At 48.5% G+C, this 24,768-nt stretch overlaps 1 protein-coding gene across 1 annotated transcript; it reads right to left on the bottom strand.

Annotated features, from left to right (window-relative positions):
• Positions 1-15,710: 15,710 nt before the first annotated feature.
• Positions 15,711-22,809, bottom strand: LOC309359686 (uncharacterized protein; the record flags this gene model as incomplete). The annotated part of the gene is made up of 4 exons (XM_081893561.1): positions 15,711-17,074; positions 19,307-19,408; positions 21,177-21,422; positions 22,707-22,809. 4 exons carry the CDS (start codon positions 22,807-22,809, stop codon positions 17,052-17,054), a joined length of 474 nt encoding a protein of 157 aa, XP_081749687.1. The 3' UTR covers positions 15,711-17,051.
• Between the last annotated feature and the right edge of the window lie 1,959 nt (positions 22,810-24,768).

The following is a 24,768-nucleotide window of genomic DNA, read 5'->3' as shown; positions in this document are numbered from 1 at the left end:
TCTAAACCACTGAGCCTCTTGGGCTTGCCAATCAGAAGGTCAGCAGTTCGAATCCCCATGACGGGTTGAGCTCCTGTTGCTCAGTCCCAGCTCCTGCCCACCTAGCAGTTCGAAAGCATGTCAAAGTGCAAGTAGATAAATAGGTACCGCTCCTGCGGGAAGGTAAACAGCATTTCCATGTGCTGCTCTGGTTCGCCAGAAGCGGCTTAGTCATGCTGGCCACATGACCCAGAAAAACTGTCTGCGGACAAACGTCGCCTCCCTCGGCCAGTAAAGCGAGATGAGCGTCGTGACCCCAGAGTCGTTCGCAACTGGACTTAACTGTCAGGGGTCCTTTACCTTTTTACCTGCCAAAGGGCTACTTCTTGTTTTTAGTTGTGCTACTCAGTTCTGGCCATTATGATGAAACTTCGTTTGTTCACCAGGAGCAAAGACAGCCTGCCAAAGAGGACTCTGTGAAGGCATGGCAGTTTTGTTGCTAAAAAAGCTCCAAGTCCTGGACTAGGCCCCTGTCACGCCAGCAACGCAACCCGGGAGTGACCTCTCTGTCAGCCAAAGCCCACTTTCATTCCAGCCGCCCTCCCCCAGTTAGTCACCGTTCCCCTTTCTTTTGTTTTCCTGTGTGTGATAAAGTCGCCCTGGAAGGAATGCATGGCTGCAACCTCCACCTCCTGGGCGATGACAGGCTATTTTCTTCCTCAGCCGCGTCATGGAATTTGGAGGCAGCTGCAAATGCTGAAATGTTCCACAGATATCAGGGCAACAGAAGCACCAAGAATTCGCCTCCTAACGCATTGAAGCAACTCGGCTTCTGCAAACTCTGTCTTCTTTTTTTATGTACAGCATAGTTGCTGCTCCATCTTTCATTTTAAAACTGTCTCCCTTGTTTTGGCATTCCTCTTCCCCGCCTCAAAATCACATTCAAACTGCTTTCCTTAAACCTTCGGCCTCATTCCAGTCAATGTCTTAACATGCCGCAGTCACAGGGCTCCTGAGTTACAGATATTCCAGCACCCAAAGGCAACCTCTTTATCCATTTCCAAATCCACGTTATTTTATTGATTGATTGCTTTTATTGATGACACCGAAGCCTGTGAGAAGCTTTGTCTTTCTGCAGGCTAAGGCCTGGTCAGTCTTCCAAGAGACCAACAGCATCAAAGCAGGCTAAGCAAAGCCCTCTGGTCTGGGTTGCTCAGAATCATCGCATTGTTGAGTTGGAAGGGACCCAAAGGTCCAAACCCCTTGCTTCACTAGGCCTCTTCATGCAAACATCCTCAGGCCCTTCCAGTGTCCCTATTTTCAAGGTTTCTGATTTGATCCTGGAATGTCCCGCATTCCCTTAGGCCAGGGCATCCCTAATTTCATCGGAGAAATGTTGGAGAGTAGAGAGTTCTCTGACCCCCTGAGCCATCTGAAAGCAGCCCTGTCTAGGGAAATTTTTTAACTTTTAATGTTTTTATATATGTTAGAAGCCACCCAGAGTGGTTGGGACAACCCAGTCAGATGGGTGTGGTATAGACAGTTAATTCTTATTCTTATTCATACCCCCTCCCCAATCTGGCTGGGTCTCTCCAGCCACTCTGGGCAACTCCCAACAGAATATTAAAACATGATAAAACATCAAACATAAAAAACTTCCCTAAACAGGGCTGCCTTCAGATGTCTTCTAAAAGTCAGAGAGTTGTTTATTTCCTTGGCATCTGATGGGAGGGCGTTCCACAGGACAGGTGCCACCACCAAGAAGGCCCTCTGCCTGGTTCCCTGTAGCTTTGCTTCTCGCAGCGAGGGAACCGCCAGAAGGCCCTTGGAGCTGGACCTCAGTGTCCAGGCAGAACGATGGGGGGTGAAGAAGCTCCTTCAGGTATACTGGACTGAGGCTATTTAAGGCTTTAAAGGTCAGCACCAACACTTTGAACTGTGCTTGGAAACATACTTATTATTATTTAATGCAAAGTCCCAATTTTCACTGAAGAAATGTTGGAGGGCACGCATTCTGCATGTTTCACAGCCTGTCGTTTGCAGCTTTTCACTACCAGTCCTTAAAAGGCTTAAAGAGAGTTGGTACGGATGCAGCGGCTACACACTTCCTTGAAATCTTGAAGTATTGTAGAGTGTTCTCTGCACACAGATTCTTCTGAAGCTAGGAATAGCTGCTAATGTGGAATGCAGCACTTTCTGTTCCTTCACAGTGTACTTTGGCCTTGTGAGCGGCAGGGTTTGACTTCTCGCCCAACAAGGAAGGCAAGAGCCAGCTGGTGGGATCCTAGGGCGATGCAGACAAGAGTCTATAGGGCTATTTTTACTTTTTCTGAGAAAGGGGAAAGTTCATTTCAAACAGGGAGGTTACACACCTCTCTGAACTTTTTGTTCTTCGTGTCACATCATCAGGTGGGTAAATGTTTAACTGCTGCAGGAACATTACCTTTCGGAGGCTGAGGCTGCCAGGTTAATCAGTTTCCAGAAGTCATAAAAAAAAAGTCACAGGTGCCAGGAGGTGCCATAAAGCTTTGAACCTTTGGAGGCGTCCAGAGCCTCTCTTAGCTTTGGAAAGGGGCAATGGCTCCTCAGCTGATTCGTTAGGAGAAGTTACTTGATTACCATTTACTTGATTACGATTTATCTGTTTCAAGTCATTATTTCCATACTGGAAAGAAGGAGCTAGGCTGGCTGGCTGTTGTACATAACAGTAATACTGCGCTTAAACCAGGGGTCAGCAACCTTTTTCAGCCTTGGGCCGGTCCACTGTCCCTCAGACCTTGTGGGGGGCTGGACTATATTTTGAAAAAAAATGAATAAATTCCTATCCCCACAAATAACCCAGAGATGCATTTTAAATAAAAGGACACATTCTACTCATGTAAAAACACGCTGATTCCCAGACCGTCTGCAGGCCGGATTGAGAAGGCGATTGGGCCGGATCCGGCCCCTGGGCCTTAGGTTGCCTACCCCTGCCTTAAATTCTCCAGTAGCCAGTGTTCAGTAGGGTCTTTTGAAAGCATCTTTGATTATATCCTGCAGACAAGCCTTTTCCTTGTTTTAAAGTTGCGCTCGCATACCCTCCAACATTTCTCCAGTGAAAATATGGGCGTCCTAAGGGGATAATTCCGGGATCAAATCAGAAACTGGGACTGCTTCTGTAAATCTGGGACTGGCCCTGGAAAATAGGGACACTTGGAGGGTCTGCATATTGACCCCTGAGGCGAACCCCAAAATGTAGCTCCCCACACCAGGGAAGAAACACTGAGTGAAAATCTACATCAGGAATGAGCGGGGAATAAAGGTTGACATCTGCTACCAATGTAGATCCTGCCACCTGAGGTGGTCTCCTCGTCTTGCTTCATGGGTGACCTGCTCAGAGGTGGAACTGAGGATGGGGATTGCCAAATTGATCCAAAATAATAAATGAAGAGAGCTTTTCCCTTCAAAAACATGCACAGGCAGTGATGTGACAAGTTTGGGCTCCTCCTCACATGCCTTTTGAAAGAGTGAGGGGAGGAGAGCTGGAAAATATTTCACATCTGTCAACCAATGCCCCTTTTTGGTTTCAGACAGCACATGGGTAGACGAGTCTCAAAAGCAAATATTCATGTCCCTCTGGCGGCTCTGGTGCCTCGTTTACCAGAAGTAATGTATTTAGTGTTAACTCTGGAAGCGGATACTCAATTCGGACCAAATGAAACCATCTGATGTGTTCTAGGCTTAGTTTGGTCAGAACCCAGTGTGCAAGGGCCAATCACTACAGGGCCTTTAGCTTAAGGATGGGAGATAGGTCATATCCACACCACACATTTAAAGCACATTTCAAACGCATGGCTCCCGCTGTGAATTATCCTTGGAACTGTAGTTTGTTAACAGTGCTGGGAACGGCTGCTCTGGGAGGAGTAAGCTACAGTTCCCAGGATTCTTGGGGAAAGCCATGTGCTTTAAATCTGTGTTAAAAGTGCTTTCAGCATGTGGTGTAGATCAGTGTTTCCCAACCTTTTTTGGGCAAAGGCACACTTGTTTCATGAAAAAAATCTCGAGGCACACCACCCTTACAGCCCCGTGACGTCAGCGCGCAGCGTCACGCCGGGAGGGACACAGGAAAGTGTAAGATTCAATTTTTTCCCCTCCCCCTTGCCTTCCTTCTGTGCCAACCGCCAAAAAGCCAAGAATCGCGGGACCGCCGGCGGAGGGGGGGAGGGCGAGCGGAGGCAGCGGCGAGCCCCGTTCCTCCCCATCCGCCCCATTCCGTGCAAGGAGCGCGAACAGGTGTGAGAAGGGGGTCAAACCTGCGGGTCGGCGCCGGGGAACCTCCAAGCTTTGGGGGTGGGGGGGAGGAGGTAGCAAAGCGAGGCAGGAAGGAGAGCGCGGCTTGGCCAGCAGGTCCGGCGGCCGGTGCCGCAGCACCTCCACCGTGTAGCCCTGCAGCAGCTCAGTCAGACCCGGCGGGATCTCGATGCTCATCTTGTAGCCGAGGCGCGTGGGAGACTCAACGGACGGGCCCGGGAGAGAGAGAGAGACAGAGAGAGACACACGATGGAGAGAGAGCGGGAGTCCCTGCTCGCCGTCGCCACCGCTACAACTACTGTGGCGGTTGGTCGTGGTCGTCGCCGCTGCCGCCGCCGCCCACCTCTATCTATCTCTCCCCCTCAGCTTTCTACGTGGGCCTCGAGCCGGAGGTGGGGGGTGGCCGCCGCCGCTTTCTCTGCCTCCACGTCCTGCCTCCTCCTCCTCGAGCCCTCCGTCAGCCCTGAGGGAACCGCCGCGCTCGCGCCGCCGCTCTCTGACACGCGAGAAAGAGAAAGGAACGGAGCGGCGGGGTAGTCGGGGGAAGGAGGGGCCGGAATGGAAGCGCAAGGCGAGCTGCGCATGCCCAGCAGGAAGCGGCGGAGAACGCCAGAGAGAGAGGGAGAAGCAAGGGAGGGTGGGGAGTGGGCGGGAACACGCTTCATGCGTCACAATAACGGACAAGAGGCGCTCGAGGGATAGATTAGGACCTAATTTGACTTTTACAAAAAAAAAAAAATCTTTCGAATTTTCCCCGCGGCACACCAGGCAACGTCTCGCGGCACACTAGTGTGCCGCGGAACACCGGTTGGGAAACACTGGTGTAGATGTGCCGCTAGTATAAAGGCCCAGCACATGTGGTCCACATTCTGTGGTGTGTCTCCATAAAGGAGATGCAGGAAAACAGACGCGTCCTGCATGACTGGGCAGGGACATGACAGGCTGGCAGGAGGAGGGCATTCCACAGAGTGCCTACCTGTGGGATATAGTCTCTCCTGCACAGGTGAATCAGCTCTTAGTGCAGTGTTCCCTTCTGCTTTTTAAAGGCATCACAACTGCCATGCTTATATTATCACAGTATTTCTAGGGTTTTAAGGAAATCAGCCCTGAGCGCTCACTGGAAGGACAGATCCTGAAGCTGAGGCTCCAAGACTTTGGCCACCTCATGAGAAGAGAAGACTCCCTGCAAAAGACCCTGATGTTGGGAAAGATGGAGGGCACAAGGAGAAGGGGACGACCGAGGACGAGATGGTGGGACAGTGTTCTCGAAGCTACCAGCATGAGTTTGACCAAACTGCGGGAGGCAGTGGAAGACAGGAGTGCCTGGCGTGCTCTGGTCCAGGGGGTCACAAAGAGGCGGACACGACTAAACGACTAAACAACAACATTTCTAGGGTTAGGATGTATGGGGTGATTGGGGAGGGGTAGGACCTCTGATGGAAGACACGTCATGGTTGTCCACCTTTGGTCCCCACCCTGCACTCAGCTCCCCCCTGTGACTCCTAGAAGCTGCCAGCATGCGACTGCGGTGACACCCTGGGAAACAGCTTTGACTGGCCTGCTAAGCCAGATGAGGGAGTCAGGGATTTCCCCTGCATGTGAACACAGACTCCAGTGGATCGAGCCGAGGAGACCAAATGTGGGTCCAATGGTCTAGAAAGTGGCGTCTGCTGGGGCTCCTCAACCTGGGAAGGGAGCCTCTCTAGGAGAAGGCAGACTCTGATCCTAAGCCTCTGCTGCCTTGAGGGACATCTTTGGGGAAAAGGCTAAGGAGTAAATCCTACACAAATCTGGAGGATGGAGTCTTGGACGCCTCCTTCCGACAACTCCTGCAGCCAAGCTGGTGCCAAATGTCTTGCTCTGCTTTCCTTTGGTTCGCATCAGAGGCTGAGGGGGGAGGGCCTTGTCGTTTGGGCAGCCCAGGACCTCCCTACACACCGCCCAGCCTTGCCCCCCAGGGTGGTCACTTCAGTTCTGCTAATGCAGCAGTTTGACTGCAGCCCTGGAGGTGCACTTCATTTTCTCTTGAGACAGATGGACGCCAGCAACAATATGGGCAGGATTATGGGCAGGGATGCGGGTGGCGCTGTGGGTTAAACCACAGAGCCTAGGGCTTGCTGATCAGAAGGTCGGTGGTTCAAATCCCCGCAACAGGGTGAGCTCCCGTTGCTCGGTCCCTGCTCCTGCCAACCTAGCAGTTCGAAAGCACGTCAAGTGCAAGTAGATAAATAGGTACCACTCCGGTGGGAAGGGAAACGGCGTTTTTGTGCGCTGCTCTGGTTCACCAGAAGCGGCTTAGTCATGCTGGCCACGTGACCCAGAAGCTGTATGCCGGCTCCCTCAGTCAGTAAAGCGAGATGAGCGCTGCAACCCCAGAGTTGCCCACAACTGGACCTAACCGTCAGGGGTCCCTTTACCTTTACCTTTATGCATATGATTTTCAGGGAGGGGGGCTGATGGAAGCAGCAGGCTGCCTTGGGACAGAAGAAGGAACTGCTAGGGAAACTTCTGGTGTCTTCTGGCCTTGGTTCAGACCCTATTAGCAGAGCTCACCTTGAGCCTTATATCCTCCCTCACCCGTCTAATGCAAGTCTAAGCCGCAGATGATGAACTTCAAGGAGATTGAACCTTGTTGGCAAATGCACAATGGCAGTAACAGCTAGGGAAGCGGGGGGGGGGGGGCGGAGAGGCAGCCACTCTTTTTGTGCAGACTGCGGCTGAGAGCAAAGGGCACGTGACTCCAGCCCGGCTCCGGCTCAGCTGCTAATCTGGGAGGACAGAGGCGGCATTGTTGCTCTTCAAAGACTCCGAGGCGATCAGGCTGGTTGATGTCTGACTGCAGCAAAGGAACTGGAGGGCCCCTCCCCAGTTTGGGATGGAAACATCACAAAGGCGAGGAGTCCGGCTGCAGGGACCCTGGATATTGAAGTCCTATGGCTCATAGCATCGTCCAGAGGAGTGGCCATGTATGGCTGAAGAACATCAAAGGGTCCTGGGGCACATTAGAGACTGAACAGGTTTATTGTGGCATAACATCCGTGACCCAGAGCCCACTTCATCAAATGCATGCCGTGTTATCCATAGCTGGCAAATATATATGAACTAGAATGGATCATTAAGATAAATTCCAATCATTTAGGCCTCAAGGCAATTAATAATAATAATAATAATAATAATATGTGTGCCCTGCTGCCCATCTGACTGGGCAGCTTCCAACATATATAAAAACATAATAAAACATAACACACCAAAAGGCCTTCAGATGTCTTCTAAAGATTGCATAGTTACTTATCTCCTTGACATCTAAAGGGAAGGTGTTCCACAGAGCGGGCGCCACTACCAAGAAGGCCCTCTGCCTGGTTCCCTGTAGCTTCACTCCTCCCATTGAGGGAACCACCAGAAGGCCCTCGGAGCTGGACCTCAGCGTCCGGGCAGAATGATGGGGGTGCCATCACATGTGCTAGGTAAAAAGGTCAAGGTAAGGGACCCCTGGATGGTTAAGTCCAGTCAAAGGCGACTATGGGGTGCTGTGCCCATCTCACTTTCAGGCCAAGGCAGCCAGCATTTGTCCACAGACAGTTTTCCAGGTCATGTGGCCAGCATGAGTAAACCGGTGCAACAGAACACTCTGACGGAAACCAGAGTGCACAGAAACACCGTTTACCTTCCCACTGCAGCAGTACCTATTTATCTACTTGCACTGGTGTGCTTTTGAACTGCAAGGTTGGCAGAAGCTGGGACCGAGCAACGGGAGCTCACCCCGTCGCAGGGATTTGAACCGCCAACCTTCTGATCAGCAAGCCCAAGAAGCTCAGTGGTTTAGACCAGAGCGCCACCTGCATAAAGAAAGACTGTTTCATCATCTTGTGCATGGCATCTATACTTACAAGTACACCTTACAGTATCCCTTAACACAGAGTGTTCTGGGCTGGGCATCCAATGAAGCCAAATGTTGTTAAGTTTCAGGAAAGAGAAAATAAAGTCCTTCTTCCTGCAGCACATTGTTGAACTATGGAACCCGCTTCCACGAGGGGCAGGGATGGTCACCAACCTAAAGATGGCTTTAAAAGAGGATTAGGCAACTTCACGGAAGAAAGGGCTATCCATGGCTCCTAGCCATGTTGACTATGATCTGCCTTCCCAGGTAGAGGCTGCCATGTGTCTGGATACTAGTTGCTGGACCCTGGGGGGTGGGGGTGGGGGGTATTGGGTTCAAATCCTGCTTGCTGGTTTCCCAGAGACATCTGGTTGGCCGCTGGGAGAAAAGGGTGCTGGACTAGATGGACCACTGGCCTGATCCTGCAGGTCCTGCTTATGTTCTTAAGATGGGATGCAGCAAAGTGGACCAAGGAAGCCTCATCTACAAAGAAAGCAAGGTTAATAAGGGGCTATTTATAGAGGCCGACCCCGTCATCCCGGCTCAGACCGGCCTCTTAGGGACAATTATTATTATTAAAAGGAAGAAAGGCAGGCAAGTACGAGGACAAACAATTCGCTGCTGGAGGTAATATGTCTGTGGAGCCAGGACTAACCGGAGTCAGCAGTAACCGCATTATAGAAGAGATTGAAAGGTTAATAAGCAACCAGCTGACACTGAAAGAGAACAATTAGAAAGGTTAAGGGGCTTAATATTAGATTAATGGCTGCCTGGAGCAGAAAAGCAGATTCCGGGAAAAATCAGCACCGCACAGAATCTCTGCCCTCTGGTCTCACAACCCTCTCTCTCTCACACACACACAAAGACAACTCTGCCCTGAAGGTTTCCGTGGTTCTGTCAAATGGTTCTGTTCATGACCCGGATTACGGCCACCGTTGTATCTGATCACCCAGTGATCTGCTGAGTTTAGAGCTTTCCTGTGGACAGGTTGACTGGGATGCCGTCCAGAGAGGAGAGATCTCCCACTCCTTGGCCACACATACTACAGTACTCTGACCTGGGAATTTGAGGCCTGTGGGACTTCCCCATGCCTGAAACCTTTCCGTGTTAGGTGGGGCACTGAGCAGGATTTGAGGCCAAGTGTCCGGCCAAGGCCAGCCCAAGGCACCCAAGTTCCCCACAGCTCTGCAAAGGAAGCTGAAATACCCTCCTCCTGATCCATGAAGGTTGATCGCCAAAGAATGGGTGCTTTTGAATTCTGGTGCTGGAGGAGACTCTTGAGAGTCCCATGGACTGCAAGAAGATCAAACCTCTCCATTCTGAAGGAAATCAGCCCTGAGTTCTCACTGGAAGGACAGATCCTGAAGCTGAGGCTCCAAGACTTTGGCCACCTCATGAGAAGAGAAGACTCCCTGGAAAAGACCCTGATGTTGGGAAAGATGGAGGGCACAAGGAGAAGGGGACGATAGAGGACGAGGTGGTGGGACAGTGTTCTTAAAGCTACCAACATGGGTCTGACCAAACTTCGGGAGGCAGTGGAAGACAGGAGGGCCTGGCGTGCTCAGGTCCAGGGGGTCACAAAGAGGAGGACACGACTAAACAACAACAAGAGTGACTGCGGGATGCCTTCCCCTTGCTCTCAGCTGACTCCGCAAGGATGCCACAAGAGTAGAGGGGCTGAATGCAAAAGAGAACAGGGCTGCTCCTGTCCCTTTAAGGTTTGTGTAGCAGAGGAAATTGTGCAGCTTGCTTGCCTGCTCCTACGATTTGGAGTCGTTATTTGTGTCTTGTGCTTCTAACCCCTCCTTCTGTGGCTACCTCCTCCTGCCGTCTGGTTTTAAGAAGGCAGGTTCCTTGAAACAGAGGCCTATCGTTGTGTTTGCTTTACTCTGCAAACATTGTGGCATCGTATCAACAGCAAATACTAACATCCTGTGTTGGTATATTTGAGGGCTGGTGCAATGTTAGGCTTGGAGCAGAGGCACCGGCAAGACAATCTTGCCATGTATCTGCACAAGAGTTGTAAGAAGGCAGCAACTCCCATCCTATCTCGTATTCGTTGCAAGAAGCACTGTTTCCATTCTGCTACAATTTGACTTCTACTGAAACCTACATTATTCACCTCACTATTCATCTGCTAATATACTCATTCTCTTCTTTTCTCTTTGAGACCCACACCCCACACATGATGAAAACCCAGATTCCAGTACATACCCCCCAAATCCCTGCTCAGCCATGAACTCCCTCGGGTGATCTTTTCCCCGCAACGTGGGCCTTGAACCCACACAGCCCTGAGTCCAATGCTCAACTGTCCAAGCTCATGACTTATTTCAGACCTAACTAGCCTTCATCCAACAGCACCAGCAAACCAAGAGAGATTTGCCCTTAGCTTACAAGCTGCTCAGAATTGCTCCCCATGAGGAGGAAGCCTTTTGGGGCGGGATTCTGGCTCATGGCGATCCCAGGTGTGTTAGACTCTCCAACATACAGTTGCCAGGTATTGGGGTGGGCAGGGCCGGATTTCGATGAAGAGCGGCCCTCGGCTCCTCCACTTGTGAGGCTCCTCCCCACCTCCCACCCTCACAAGTAGAAGAAAGTGGAAGAGTGTTATAAATAGAATTGAGTGAAGCCAAGGATGATGACGGGTAATTAAAATTCTACAATTCACAATTTCTCCTCTAAAGGACATAAGATATTATTGTTAAATACCATGGTGATTTTTTAAAAAATGCATAAAATGAACACTGGAAAACTTTTGCAATAACTGAACTTGGTAAAGCTTTTGTGGCCTGGCCTGGCCTGGAACTAGTTCCCATGTCTTGTTCCTCTCTAAGGAATCATGTTCAGCCTTCATGGCATTGAACCATGGCTCAGCATCCTCTGAGGTTAAACTGTGGACCTCTTGGAAGCTTGAAGGCTCCCAAACCTTCTCTGAGTTATGAACAACAGCTGTGTTATGTCTTGAAGTGCTCACCCTGCCCACCAGGGGTATGGTGTACAATGGTGCCTCGGGTTACATACACTTCAGGTTACATTCGCTTCAGGTTACACTCCGCTAACCCAGAAATAGTACTTTGGGTTAAGAACTTTGCTTCAGGAGGAGAACAGAAATCGGGCTCTGGCGGCGCGGCAGCAGCAGGAGGCCCCATTAGCTAAAGTGGTGCTTCAGGTTAATTACAGTTTCAGGTTAAGACGGACCTCCGGAATGAATTAAGTTCTTAACCCGAGGTACCACTGTATATGGTTTTCACTCAGGTCCACCTCAGTTACTTTAGGTGGGAAACCCTGGGGTGGTGTTGTTACAGTGTTGACAGGCGGCTGCCTATAAAAGCCGGCCAGCTGAGCTGTTCAGTTCAGTTCCAGCTTACTAGAAAGAACCACTTGGAGAAATCTCTGTGTCGTCTGCTTTGTCCACCCACTACTTGATAAGCTGTAGGCGCTTTTACTGTTTTAGCAAACTCTTCAGCATGCCTTTTGGGTGTTTTACCCTTTGTAGCCCTTTCAGATCTGCGTACACCCCACGTTTAGCCAAGAGGCTTTTAAGCAGATTCTCAAATAAGGCACTTGTGAGTGTTGCAATTGAGGGGATGGATGGCTGAGGGCAGTTGAGCCCTGGAATGCCAACAATGTCAGTTTACCGATGAAAGATAGAGGGAGATAGAAAGGGAATTGGTGTGCTTGATCCCCCAACAGCTTGGGGGCAAGTATCCTGCAGGTGGGTTCAGGGGGATGCGTGCCACAAGATTAAGAATCTCTCCAGCTATGTAGTAATAAAGTGTGAATATTCAGCCCCAAACCCAAGCCCTTGAGCACTGTGGGACAGTGAGAAAGGGGGAGAAATTGTCTTATGCAAGCACCAAACGCTACAAAACTCACAATTCTGGTTGGCCCAAGTCCTGAAATGACTTCTAATAGAACCTCATCAGTTCCAAAGTTCAACAGAACCACCAAAAGCACATTGTGATTTCTACATTCTCAAGGGAATACCTATGTAAATAGAAATATATTCGTAACAAAGAGAAATGTAAGGTTTTTGAAAACTACCTGTGTGGGTTTTTATGATATAGAGAACACTGAGAGCAACTGAGCAGATAGAATAAATGAAAGTTTATTTATTAAGGAAAAAATAAAATTATTTAAGGCAAACAGCAAGAAGGCTTCTCTCCTGATAAGTGCCAGATCTCCATTGCTTCCAAAAAGGACACCTGTTGATTTAATAACTTGGCATATATGAGCTACCTGATAAGGTCTATAAATATGCCTGCAGCACTTTAAAAATTCCCATCCATATGCCCTTCTACTCCCGTTTGTTAATTTGCGTATTTCTTTCCATTTTTGGTGGAAACTATTGATGTACTTCATTCTGGCTTGGCAAAGAAGGCATGGTACCCTCAGCTTGGTGAAATTTCGTGCAGCGCTTTCAGAGTTCTTCAGGTTTCTCCGCCCCATTGAAGCTGGCAGAGTTCTAGGGTGTGTGCTCACAAAGACTCAGATCTGAGAATGGTGCCAGTGCTGCAATTCTTTGCAGAGGGAGCCACCTGGTGAGTGCTATGTGCCATGCCTGCTCCCTTGGAGACCTTTCCTTCCATGAGTTCTGGACCTACAGAAGGTTGAGGGCAGTTGAGCATTGTCTAAAAAGTGGGGCTGCTCCCAGACTTCAGAACTCATTCCCTAGAGAAGCTAGACTAGCTTCCTCCTTGCTGGGCAGGCAAAGACCTTCTTGTTCCAAAAGGCTTTTGGGAACTGATTACTTTTCATTCTTCTTCTTTGGCGATCCCACTTAACAGTGTAAGATCGTCTTCCATAAACATGGTTTTAAAAGTGACTCTGTGATTGTGGAGGCCAATTCTGGATCCACACGTCCTTCCGCAGTGGAGACGTAGGTTTCTGGGCGGGAGTTGATCACGGTGAGGGTTTGCCATGTGTGCCTTCCTCTTAGCACGTTTCTCCCTTCTGTCCTGAGTTCGAGTGTCTTCAAAGCCCATGACACCTTTGGTAATGGCTGTTCTCGCAGGCCAGTGTTTCCCAGTTGTCGGTGTTTATGCTACTTTTTTTAAGATTTGCCTTGAGAGGACATAATAAAAGGGCTAGCGCTGTGCTGTTTTTGGTGTGATTGTCTGTATAATATTATTATCAATAATAATAATTTGTTTTTAATATATCATAGATGCAGTTTTAATTCTATGAATGCTTTTAAACGATTCTTTTTATCCTGTTGTTGTTATTAATATGTTGCCCATCTGACCGGGTTGCCTCAGCCACTCTGGGCGACTTCCAACAAATTATGAAACCAGTGTTTTATTTTTACCTGTAAGCTGCTTTGAGTCCCCGTCAGGGAAAAAGGCAGTGGTATAAATAAATATAGAATAATTACTATAATAGTGCCAAAGGACACGTGTTTTTGTGTCAGGCTGACAAATATTTGTCCAGTTACATTAGACAGATCATAGCATATATAAAATCCTGCCATGTCATGCCATGTTCTTTTTCCTTTCTTTTCTTCAAAGAAAAACTTCATTTCCGCCACAGGAGCATTCGCGTTAGGGGCTGCAGATATATGCTGCAACGTTTTGTTTTGGGTCCCTCTTGCGCATATTCCGTTCTTAAATGTTTTTTCTTAAATGAAGAGCACATGCTCCCTCTTGTCAAGCTTTAAGACTCCAGAGCAGTTTGACCCTCTTGTTGGCCTGACACATTCTTAGTGTGCTCTCTTGCCCTGCCAGCAGTCCTGGTGTCTCGGAGTCTTGTTCTTTGGTTTCATTTCCCAGAATGAAGCGTTGTTGCCACAAGAACAAGTGTGAGTAAGAGAACTACTTCGAAAATGACTGCAGGAGTTTATTTTAGCGTTTGGTACAAAACAGCTTTGATTAAAATTTAAGAAGATGAAAACAAACACCCCCCCCCCCCCCGCAAACTTAGTACAGTAATACCTGGTTCTCGAACGGCTTAGATGCCAAACAAATTGGCTCCCAAATGCCACAAACCTAGAAGTGTTCTAGTTTGCAAACGTTTTTTGGAAGCTAAATGTCTGACACAGCTTCTGCTGGAGTGCAAGAAGCTCCTGCAGCCATTCGGAAGCTGCGCCTTGGTTTTCGAACCAAGGTTTCAGGAGTCAAACGGACTCCCGGAATGGATTAAGTTCGAGAACCAAGGTATTACTGTACAGTCATACCTCGGGTTGAATGTGCTTCGGGATGAGTGTGTTCGAGTTGCGCTCCGCGGCAACCCGGAAGTAATGGAGCGCGTTACTTCCGGGTTTCGCCGCTTGCGCATGCACAGACGCTCAAAATGACGTCACGCGCATGCGCAGAAGTGGTGAAAAGCGACATGCGTGTGCGTAGACGTGCCACCGCTAGATACGTTTGCTTCTAGATGCGAGCAGGGCTCCGGAACAGATCCTGTTCGCATCTAGAGGTACCACTGCAGATTTTAATTGCACCTTTTGAGTGTTCAAAGCATTCACATACATTGTGTTGTTACATACCTTAAAAATAGAAGGCATTTTATTTTCCAGACTTATATCTTGCCCTTCATCTCCTGAGCAGGTGACAAGAAGTGTAAATACAAATTAAATCAGCTTTTCAAAACTGAAACACATCTCCGGAGTCAGGAGCCTGAAGTGGAGCTGGAATGGGGCTAAAAGAGAGAGAAAGGCCTTATTCCAAGCCTCCCAGAGAAAGAGATGTTTTGAATAGATCTAAGCCACACCAGCACGCCAGCTTTAGTTAAAAACGTTAAGAACTGGTAGATCTAAGAAACAAAAACATTTGATCTCTTTGACCAGGAGGCTTACGTAGGAAATTCTGCACATTTCCTGGATACATAGATAGAATCATGAACGCAAAGTTGGAAGGGACCCTGAGGGTCATCTAGTCCAACCCCCTGCATTGCAGGAATCTCAGCTAAAGCATCAATGGATAATAATCCCCAGGAGGTTTGGGAGGGCTGTTGAGTACGTATCTCGCCATTCTGGACACTCTTCAGCCAATATGCATAACCACCAACAGGCTTTGGGAAATGTGCCTATCTCAGCTCTTGCACAGGGCATTCAGCACATTCTCTGGTTGGCATGCATTGAAAACGTGCCCTTCTTTTCCATTTCTAGTTCAGAACTGGGAGGTCTATGACCTCCTGGCCGCTTCGGGCTCACTGCCTAATCTCATGTGGCAAAAGAATATCCCCCCCCCCCCGCAGTCTGTACACCTTTTCCCCACTCAGCTGAGCAGCAGGGAGGGGATCGTAGGCAAAAGACTTTTAAACCTTCCACGATCCTGGTGAAAATTGTCCCCTAAAGTAGATTTTTTTTCACATGAGGTAGAGGTGTAGGAAGGCTAAAGCATACTGGCAAACGGCAATAACAATTGTTGAGGAAATGCTATTTGAAAATCAGAATATATCAAATGCAAATATTGTATATATTAATTACAGCAAATCTTTGAACAGAGTTAGCTTCTAAGAGAGCAAGAATTAAGAAAGAGAACAGCTGAAAGTTGTAACATTATCTTGGGATGATAGACCCATATAAAAAGATTAGGGAGGAAATGAATCAATAGAATCCAACAAGCTTATATATGGTTTTTTAATAATAATTTTCAAAAACTTAGGTATAACAGCGTAAATGCCAGAAGACTGCTTGCTGCTATAAAGGAAACAAATTTATACATTTTCATAAGCAAAAGGTCTTATTTGGAATTGAGATCTCAGAGAGAATTCCGATATCTAAGAAAAACAGACTGATATTTAACATAAGTTTTTCAAAAGATGATGACATACAACCGATGAAATGCAACTGTGATGTGAAAGGTCTGGTGTTAAAGATGTTGTAGGAATATCTAATCATACAATGATATTTTTACTAATACTTGCATTATATTTTAGAGTTTGCATGGCAGACGGTAATGCCTGTAAGTCAATAAATAAAGCATATAAATTAAAAAATGTAAATAAATAAAAATATTTGCACCTGCACCAAGAAAACAAATCTTTGTCTGGAGCTCCAGCCTTTCTTCTGGTGCTCAGTGGCTGTGAGCGATGCAGAATTAGGCAGGCAAAAGCAGCCTGAGGGACGGCAGCCTGCACTTCTGAATTAAGAGATTAAAAAAAGACCCAAGCAAGCAGAATGTATGACGGTCACCTGAGCTATTCCCCAAGACCTGCTGGATATTATGGGTATCGGCTGGGAAATGTGCACATTACCCCTAACATCTATATCTCTATCTCTAAATAACATTCTGCACATCTGACAAAGTGGTCTACAGTCCACCAAAGGCTTTGCCACAATAAATGCCCTTTAAGGTGCTGCAAGACTCTCTCAGTGCTTTTGGGTGCAAACAGTTCTATTCCAATGTGCTTTGACAAATCTTGAAGAAATCTTATCACCTAAGACACTGGAGAGGGATGCAACCAAGTCATGCAGGAGAGGATAAAATAAACGCCAATTGTGCATATTTTGTACGTATTTATGGAAATTAAGGAAAATCAGGAGCATGCACCGGTGCACGTCTAATTCTCCTTAAACAACAGCCAATTGTAATTGTAAGAATCTCAATAGCTCTAACTTGCTCCATTCCTGCTTACCAGTTTCCTGCAACTTCGTTAAAAGTAAATATTGGCAATAAAATAAAATAAAAACCCAGCTCACGGCATCAAATATGAACAGCCACGTGACAAAATGTCTTCTCGTCTTTGAAATTTCAGTGCAAAAGAAAGAACACCTTGGAAGAGGTGAAAGTGGATCCCGCTGGATCAAGAATATATAATAAACAAAATAAATCCATACAATGGATTCATGAAATAATTATTCCAGATGTGAGTCAAAAGCAGAGGAGCCAAAGAAATCAGCTGTGCTGTCAAATTCCTTCTTCTACACACGGGTTCTCCCCCTTTGCTCCAATGAGGGTTGTTTTCATCTTTCCGCTGCAAGAGCTGCTGAAACAGAGAGCAACAAGAATACATTTTTATGAAACTATGCTTAAGGCCAGGCTGGTGTTACAGAACAGATTAATGAAGAGCAATCTCAAGAGACTGTAAATTTGATTGGAGCAGCAGCAGAGGATCCTTTCCCTTTCGGGGCATTTCCCCCACTCAAAATCACCCACCACCACCACTGCCTGACATATATTTCCTGCTGGGGGGGGGGAGATTTGGGAGGGGTGGTTCCAGAAAGAGAGGTGTACAACTGCACATTTAGGCATGTGCAACTGCCTTTTTTCTGGGCCACCAACACATGAAGAAGTGGCTCAAAGTGCAATTTTTAAAGCAGAACCCCAACCACAACAGCTGAATCCTCCCTGTGGTTCCACACATCTTTCAGCTTGCCAACGTTCTCAGAAGAGGTCTGTTTGGAGCATTAAAAATACCCCACAGCAAGAACAAAAGGCTCATAAAGAGGTGGGTAAGATGATAGTAAGGATGTTCTAAGGAAGACAGTTTACTAAAACACATATTAAAATCATTTGTAATTAAAGTAGTGTTGAAGACTGAATCCTCTTTTAGGCTTTGCTGTAATAATTATTTTAAAAGGCAGTAGGGCATTTATATAAGTGCATACACTCAAACCTCAGTTCCCGAACCCCTCCGCTTTGAAATGTTTTGGCTCCCAAACGCCAAAAACCCAGAAGCAACTGCTCCGGTTTTCGAACGATTTTTGGAAACCGAACATCCTATGCAGCTTCCGTTTTGAGTTTCCCTATTGTAATGAGGTTTCCGCTTTCAGTTTTCGGTTGTCAAACATTTCGGAAGTCAAATGGTCTTCCGGAACGGATTACGTTCAACAACCAAGAATTGACTGTATAGTCCTATAGACTACAGATCTATAGTCCGCCTTTCCTCAACAAGCTCATGGCATAAGACCTTTTCAAATAAAAACGCTAATGGGGTTTTGGGGTCTCCGGTGCAGCTGGCAAGGTTTTGGTCAGTGTTGTTTTGGCCCCTTGGGCCACATTTTATCTGCAGTTATTGTGCTGTATGTCTCAGTTGCAAAAACTGAAACAGCTTTGGACACGTTTTGATTTAAGGCTGTTTTGCCCTGTTCATATGAACTACTACGTCCCTGTTCAAACCAGCTTTTTATGCCCTTTGCAAACAAATGTGTTGAGATGTGTCTGTCTGTACACAAATGTGTGGGGTGTGTCTGTGCCAAACTGGGACTTTGAGTGAAATAAAACCTAGTTTCCAGCATTCTTTTATTTTTAACCTTCTGTGAACATTTCAGTCTCCTGCTTTAAAACAGAGGTGAAGAAACTGTGGCACTCCAGATAATGTTGGATTTCAACTCCCTTTATTCCCTGGGCGGATCTACATTCATGGTTTATAATGTTAGGAAAGGGTTAAGAAAATGTTTCAAAATGTAAGGGTCATATTAAATTTAGATTAGAACATTAATCATGCGTTATTAAAATGTGACACAAGAGGGCACTGCAGAGCAACTAGTTATTATAAACCGGATAAACCGGATAGAAGTTGTGGAATGGAAACGAAGTGAAACCAAATGGGACGGATGTTTAATGATGTTTAAAAGGCGAGTATAGATCCAGCCCCTGACTACTCTCCATGCTGACTGGGGCTGATGGGAGTTGACATCAACACCTGCAGGATCATGGATTCACAACCCAAGTTTTACAAACAAAAAGCAGGCTCAAAGCGGCCAAGCTCAGAAGCACTGCATGCTGCAACATTAGGTTGCAGGGCCCCATCTGGTTTATTTTTGTTCTGAGATAGATAGATAGATAGATAGATAGATAGATAGATAGATAGATAGATAGATGATAGATAGATAGAATATTATATTCTCTTTTAATTGTCACCCATCCTCATTCTTCATGCTGTGGAAGGCAATGACTAAATGGATACAGTGGTACCTTGGTTCTCAAAGTTCTCAAACACCTTGGTACTCAAACACCTTGGAACCCAAACACTGCAAACCCGGTTTGCGAACTTTTTCCATTAGTCGAACATGCTCCATTTTGAGTATTACGCTTCCGATTTGAGTGCCACACTTCCGTTTTGAGTGTTACACTGAAGTCTGTCTGGTTCTGCTATTTATTTTGCATGTTTGTTTTTGCGGCTCTTTTGTTTTTGTGACTGTGTGGAACCCAGTTCAACTTTTTTAAAAGGAGTGTTATATAGCATGTAGAAGTTAGTCCATAAAAATAGGCGTACATTTTCTATACAGGAGAAACCAGCTTACTACTACCATCACAATGACACATATTATGAACAGCACTCGGGTGATGCGTCTGTTTCTTCCGTTAGCAGTAACTCCTTAGAAAGAAAATTTGAAAACAACAGGTTAAAAAAGAGCCATCTCAAATCAATACTTTTGGATTGATTTCATGGATCAGGTCAATGTTTTTGGATGCAGAGGAGAACAAACCCCAAACACTCAACACCTTCACTGCAAAAATGTTCAGCTGAACTTTCTTGCCAAACATCAGTATAAAGGTAGAAGACCAAGAACCCACCTTTAATCCCTACATGCAAAAGGCAACCTAGTTTTAATTTTTTTTTTACTGCATTTGTACTTCTGTCTCAGTCTGTCTCATGCACACTCTGTTTTGCTCCTTTTCCCTCTCTCTTGGGATATATCCTCTTCCCAATGACCCTGGGAAGGTTGATGGTTGAGGGATGGGTAGCAGTCTCTAACAGAATTATTAATGCAGATACCAAACTATAATTCCCAGGAATTTGAGGGAGAAACCATGACATTTATGGACTTTCCCCTCAACTTTCTTACTTAAAAAAAAATAAAAAAATTGCCCTACCTACTGGTTTAACCCATCTTGGGTTAGGCTGCAGTCTGGGGGTTCTGACCCACCAGCGCAGACTACTGTTGGATATTTTTTAGTGTTTGATTTTATATTGTTATTTAAGGCCATTCCTACACACACACACACAACCTGAAGCAGTATGTGAAAAAGACATTACAGATATACAATAAACTATTGAAAACTGCAGTAAACATGCGATAAAGTATTGCAAAATACAAAAAGACAGGGTCCATCTTAATGAGCAGGGAAAGCCTAGGGGAAGAGATGTCTGAAGCAGGTAACCGATGGTGCTTCCCTGTGGTGGTGTTTTGTGTGTGTGTGTGTGTGTGTGTGTGTATACATTATATATTTGCTTTCGTAGATTTTCACGGGTACAGGAATGCAGGTTTTGGTGTCCTCGGGTGTCTTCCCGTGTAAAAGTTGGGGTGTCTAGGCGACGTTTCGACGAGGTCTCACTCGTCATCTTCAGGCTGGTGCTAAGAAGCCGAAAGCACCAGCCTGAAGATGACGAGTGAGACCTCGTCGAAACGTCGCCTAGACACCCCAACTTTTACACGGGAAGACACCCGAGGACACCAAAACCTGCATACATTATATATATATATATGTGTGTGTGTGTGTGTGTGTGTAATGTATCTTTACATATCTTGCTGAATAACAACCTGTATTCACTAAGTAATGAAGGGAAGTTTACAAGTTCCATAAAGAGCCAGTGTTGTGCAGCAGTCAGTGGCGTAGCGTGGGGGGTGCAGGGGGGGCCAGCCGCACCGGGCGCAACATCTGGGGGTTAGGGTTAGGGGGCACAAATCCACGGGTTAGGGGGCGCAAATCCACGGGTTAGGGGGTGCAAATTATTTGCCTTGCCCCGGGTGCTGACAACCCACGCTACGCCACTGGCAGCAGTGTCAGACTAGGACCTGGGAGACCCAGGTTCAAATTCCCACCCAGCCCTGACCTTGGACCAGTCACGGCCTCTCAGCCCATTCTACCTCGCAGGTTTCTTGTAGGGATTACATGTGGAGGGCCAGAATCGTGGGCACCAGCAGGCCAGAGCCTGGAGGCAGCCAGGGGGGCCAACTGGCATGGGGCTACGATTTTGAGGGTGGCCAACTCCAGGTCCCCATGGCAGCGGCAAAGGCCCCACATTGTATATCTAGCCTGGGCCTCTTATACCAGCTTGACCCAGCCTGGTGTGCCACCTTATGCGCCCTGAAGGGAAATGGTGGGAAACAAGGATAAAGGCCAACGGGATAAACACTTACCTGACAGGTAACACTTTTGCACACTGATGGATGTGCTGGCATTTGAACTGGCGGTGGTTATGGTACATGTGATTTGCTCAGAAGGGTTTCGGCTTCCCTTAATGCTGACCACAGGCTGGTCAGAAAGAAATGTATTTTTGAATTCCCAGTGGTAGGTCACAGGTGGATGCTGGAAGCCTGGCATGCAGAACACCTGGATGCTGTTATTGTCAACACGGCAGATTAAAAGAGGTGACCGTAGCTCTCCTGCAGAGAGGAAGGAAAGGGATGAGACTCTGCTCTCTTTCTCCTTGACATCTGCAGGCCAGGCAGTGGAAGTGCTGGACCAGTGCCTTGCCTCCCTAATGGACTGGATGAGAGCCAACAAGCTGAAGCTCAATCCAGCTAAGAGAAGGCCTGTTCTCGGGTTGCCGCTCTCTAGACCTCTCGAGGAGGCGGCACACAAAGAAGGGCCTTCGAAGATGCTCTCAGGGTCTGGGTAGGTTCATACGGAAAGAGGCGGTCCTTGAGGTACTGCAGACTGCGCTGGGCCTGGAAACTAATTGGTAGCCAGTGCAGTCGGACCAGGACCGGTGTAATATGCTCAAACCGTCTTGCTCCGGTGAGCTGAATTCTGCACTAGCTGAAGTTTCCCGACTGTCTTCAGAGGCAGCCCTACGTAGAAGGCATTGCAGGAATCCAACCAGAGCATAAGGTAGGGACCCACGTGGCACTGCGGTCTAAACCACTGGCCCTCTTGAGCCACAGCTGTCAACCTTCCCTTTTCTTGCAGGAAATTCCCTTATTCCAGCGCTGCTTCCCGCTGCTATCCTGGATTGTTAGATATCCCATAGACTGTCCCTGGAACAGGGGAGGCTGCTGATCCCTTATTTTCAAATCTGAAAGTTGACAGCTATGTCTCGTGCTTGCCAGTCAGAAGATTGGCGGTACAAATCCCTGCAATGGGACAGGGTGAGCTCCCCTTGCTCAGTCCCAGCTCCTGCCAACCAAGCAGTTCGAGAGCATGCCAAAAAGTGCAAGTAGATAAATAGGTACCACTCTGGCGGGAAGGTAAATGGCATTTCTGTGCGCTGCTCTGGTTCGCCAGAAGCGGCTTAGTCCTGCTGGCCACATGACCCAGAAAAACTGTCTGCGGACAAACACCGGCTCCCTTGGCCAGTAAAGTGAGATGAGCGCCGCAACCCCAGAGTCATGAGCAACTGGACCTCATGGTCAGGGGCCCTTTGCCTTTTCTGAAGCAGAGCAGAGACCCCTGTCCAGATCGGGACGCAGTTGGGCCGCCAGCCCTGGGGGCCACGGAGGAGCGACAGCCAAGGGTCCAGGAGGCCCCCAGCTGGGAAGCTGCTCCTTCAGAGGAAGCCCATCCCGAGCAGGCAGCCTCTCTGATCTGGACGGGGCCAAGGGCGGTGGGGGTCCCGTCTCTCGCTGAGGAGCGGCCTTGGCCCCCGGGACGCGGGACTCGGCGGCAGCCCGGAGGGGGAAGGGGCGGAGAGGCCCAGCTCGGCTGCCGCCCTTGGCCTCCCCGCTTACCCGACGGGGCGGCGGCGGAGCCGAGCGGGCCTCTCGCCCCCAGCAGCGCCGCCGCCAGAAGCAGCAGCAGCGCCAGCGACCTCCCGCCCCGGGGACCCGCCATGGCAAGCGGAGCCAAGCGGAGCCGCCCTCCCGGCCGCCTCCAGGGAAGGCTCGGGCCCCAGAGCAGGCGGAGCTCCTCGCGCCGGGCGGCCTGCGGAACTCGCCGCCTCAGGAGTCGGGCTGAGGCGCGGGAGCCAGGCCCGGGGGGGGGGCGCCCTCGGACCCCAAACAAAAGAGGGGGGATCCACGCCCTGCGGGCAGCTCTGGGGAGCGGGGCCTTTATTCCAGACCCAGAGGGAGGGGGATCCTCCTCGAGATTGGGATCTGGCAGACTGAAGCATTGGAAACCCCCTTCTTGCTCTCCCTTGTTCACATTCGCGAGGAAAATGGCGTTTGGCGCGACTGTTGGCGCAGCCCTTCCGCAGTTCTGCCCCAGAAAGCGGCTTTAAAACAGATGAAATGCTTTTTGCGAAGGCTGCAGCTTTCCCTTTGGGTGCATGGGAGCCGGGGCTGGGGGGGTGTGGGGGGGTGTGGTGCCGGGTGGCCCCTGTGAAACATCCCCACCCGCCCTCAAAGAAACGCACAAGGGGCCTCCCTCCCTTAAGGTGGGATTTTAGACTGGATTTACTTCCCTTAGCGGATGCTCCCCAGACTGGGAAACCCCCTAATTTAGTGGCGGTGATGGGAGTGCTGGCAAAGTAATGGAGGATAAGGATTTCATGGGTATCTGTCAAGGCCAGGACAGCTGCATGGGGCAAAGAAAACTGAAGCACAGGAAGAACTGCCATGGCTCTAATCCACCACAGGGAAATCTGGCGGGGCCAGGATCCCTCTTTGCAGGATGAGCCCCAGGCCCATGCGCCAGCATGCTCACCGCCTCCCTCCACACAGCCACCAGACATGCTGTCGGCAGGGGGGGTTGTGCATGCTGGGCATGGACTCTTGGAACAGTGGAGCTGGAAGGATCCGTGCCCCCCGGCAGCATGGGGGCTTCCCTCTTTCTCCAGTTATCGATAATGCTTCTTGCAACTCCCTCCCCCAGCTGGGTTTGCCCACCTCCCCTGCCCGCCTGCTCTGAGCCCAGCGCACCCAAAGACTGAAAGGAAGGATGGCATGGAGAGAACGAGAGAGAGCAGAGCAGTACAGGGAGTCAGCAGCTAGCCAAGTTGATTTGTTAGAAACCTTTGGTCATCACAAAAACACTAAAAATGCAAACAGTATAGAAGTGCATCTTGACATAAGGCGATCCCCGATCCACAGAACCCCTTGTTGTGCGATGAAAGTTTGAGCTGCTAACTAAGGCAAACAAAAACTCCTTATACCTAGCAGGGGTGCCAACTGGAATAAATTATTGTGGGGGTCCCCACATAACGGATCACATGGCGCAGTACACACACACCATTTGAATGGGAATGCACATCATCTTTGTGGGGGCCCAGCCCCCTCAAATATTTCATTGAGGGAGCCAAAGCCCCCCCGGCCCCTCGGAGTTGGCTCCTATGATACCTAGTTTTCTTTATCCCCACCCACCAATAAATAACACAGGCAGACACAAGGGGACAGACAAGATAGCTGTCAGAGGTTCAAAAAATTAATATTTCCTCAGGTGCAGTCCTTCACACATTACAGGCAATCCTAATTGCCTGACACAATCCTAGCAGGGCAAATTCTAGTGGTGTACCTTCAGGGCAATCAATCCTTTGCCTAAATTGGGCATTTGTTACTTTCACACGTAAGACAGAGCAGCAGCTTGTTACGGTAAAATCTGGGTGCGAGGCTGCTCTGCCACCCAGCTCGTCGGACTAAGTCCGCGGGTCCCTGTGGAGGAAAATGAGCTCAGCCGGAGACGAGCAAGCTGCAGAAGATCCACGTTTATTGCGCAACAGGTTCAAGGCGGGATTGAACAGCGAGAAAGGGGTGACATGAACTTTTAAAACTCCCTCCATGCCCCAGAATACAGTGCAAAATACATCCCAGTTACATCATGAATACATTAAAGAGAGGTTGGGTTACATCGGAT

Source organism: Podarcis melisellensis, assembly GCF_964234715.1.
Source record: "Podarcis melisellensis genome assembly, chromosome: 17".
In the NCBI taxonomy this organism is placed as follows: Eukaryota; Metazoa; Chordata; class Lepidosauria; order Squamata; family Lacertidae; genus Podarcis; species Podarcis melisellensis.
The sequence above is the reverse complement of the archived record's forward strand: the minus strand, read 5'-3'. Positions and strand labels throughout refer to the sequence as shown.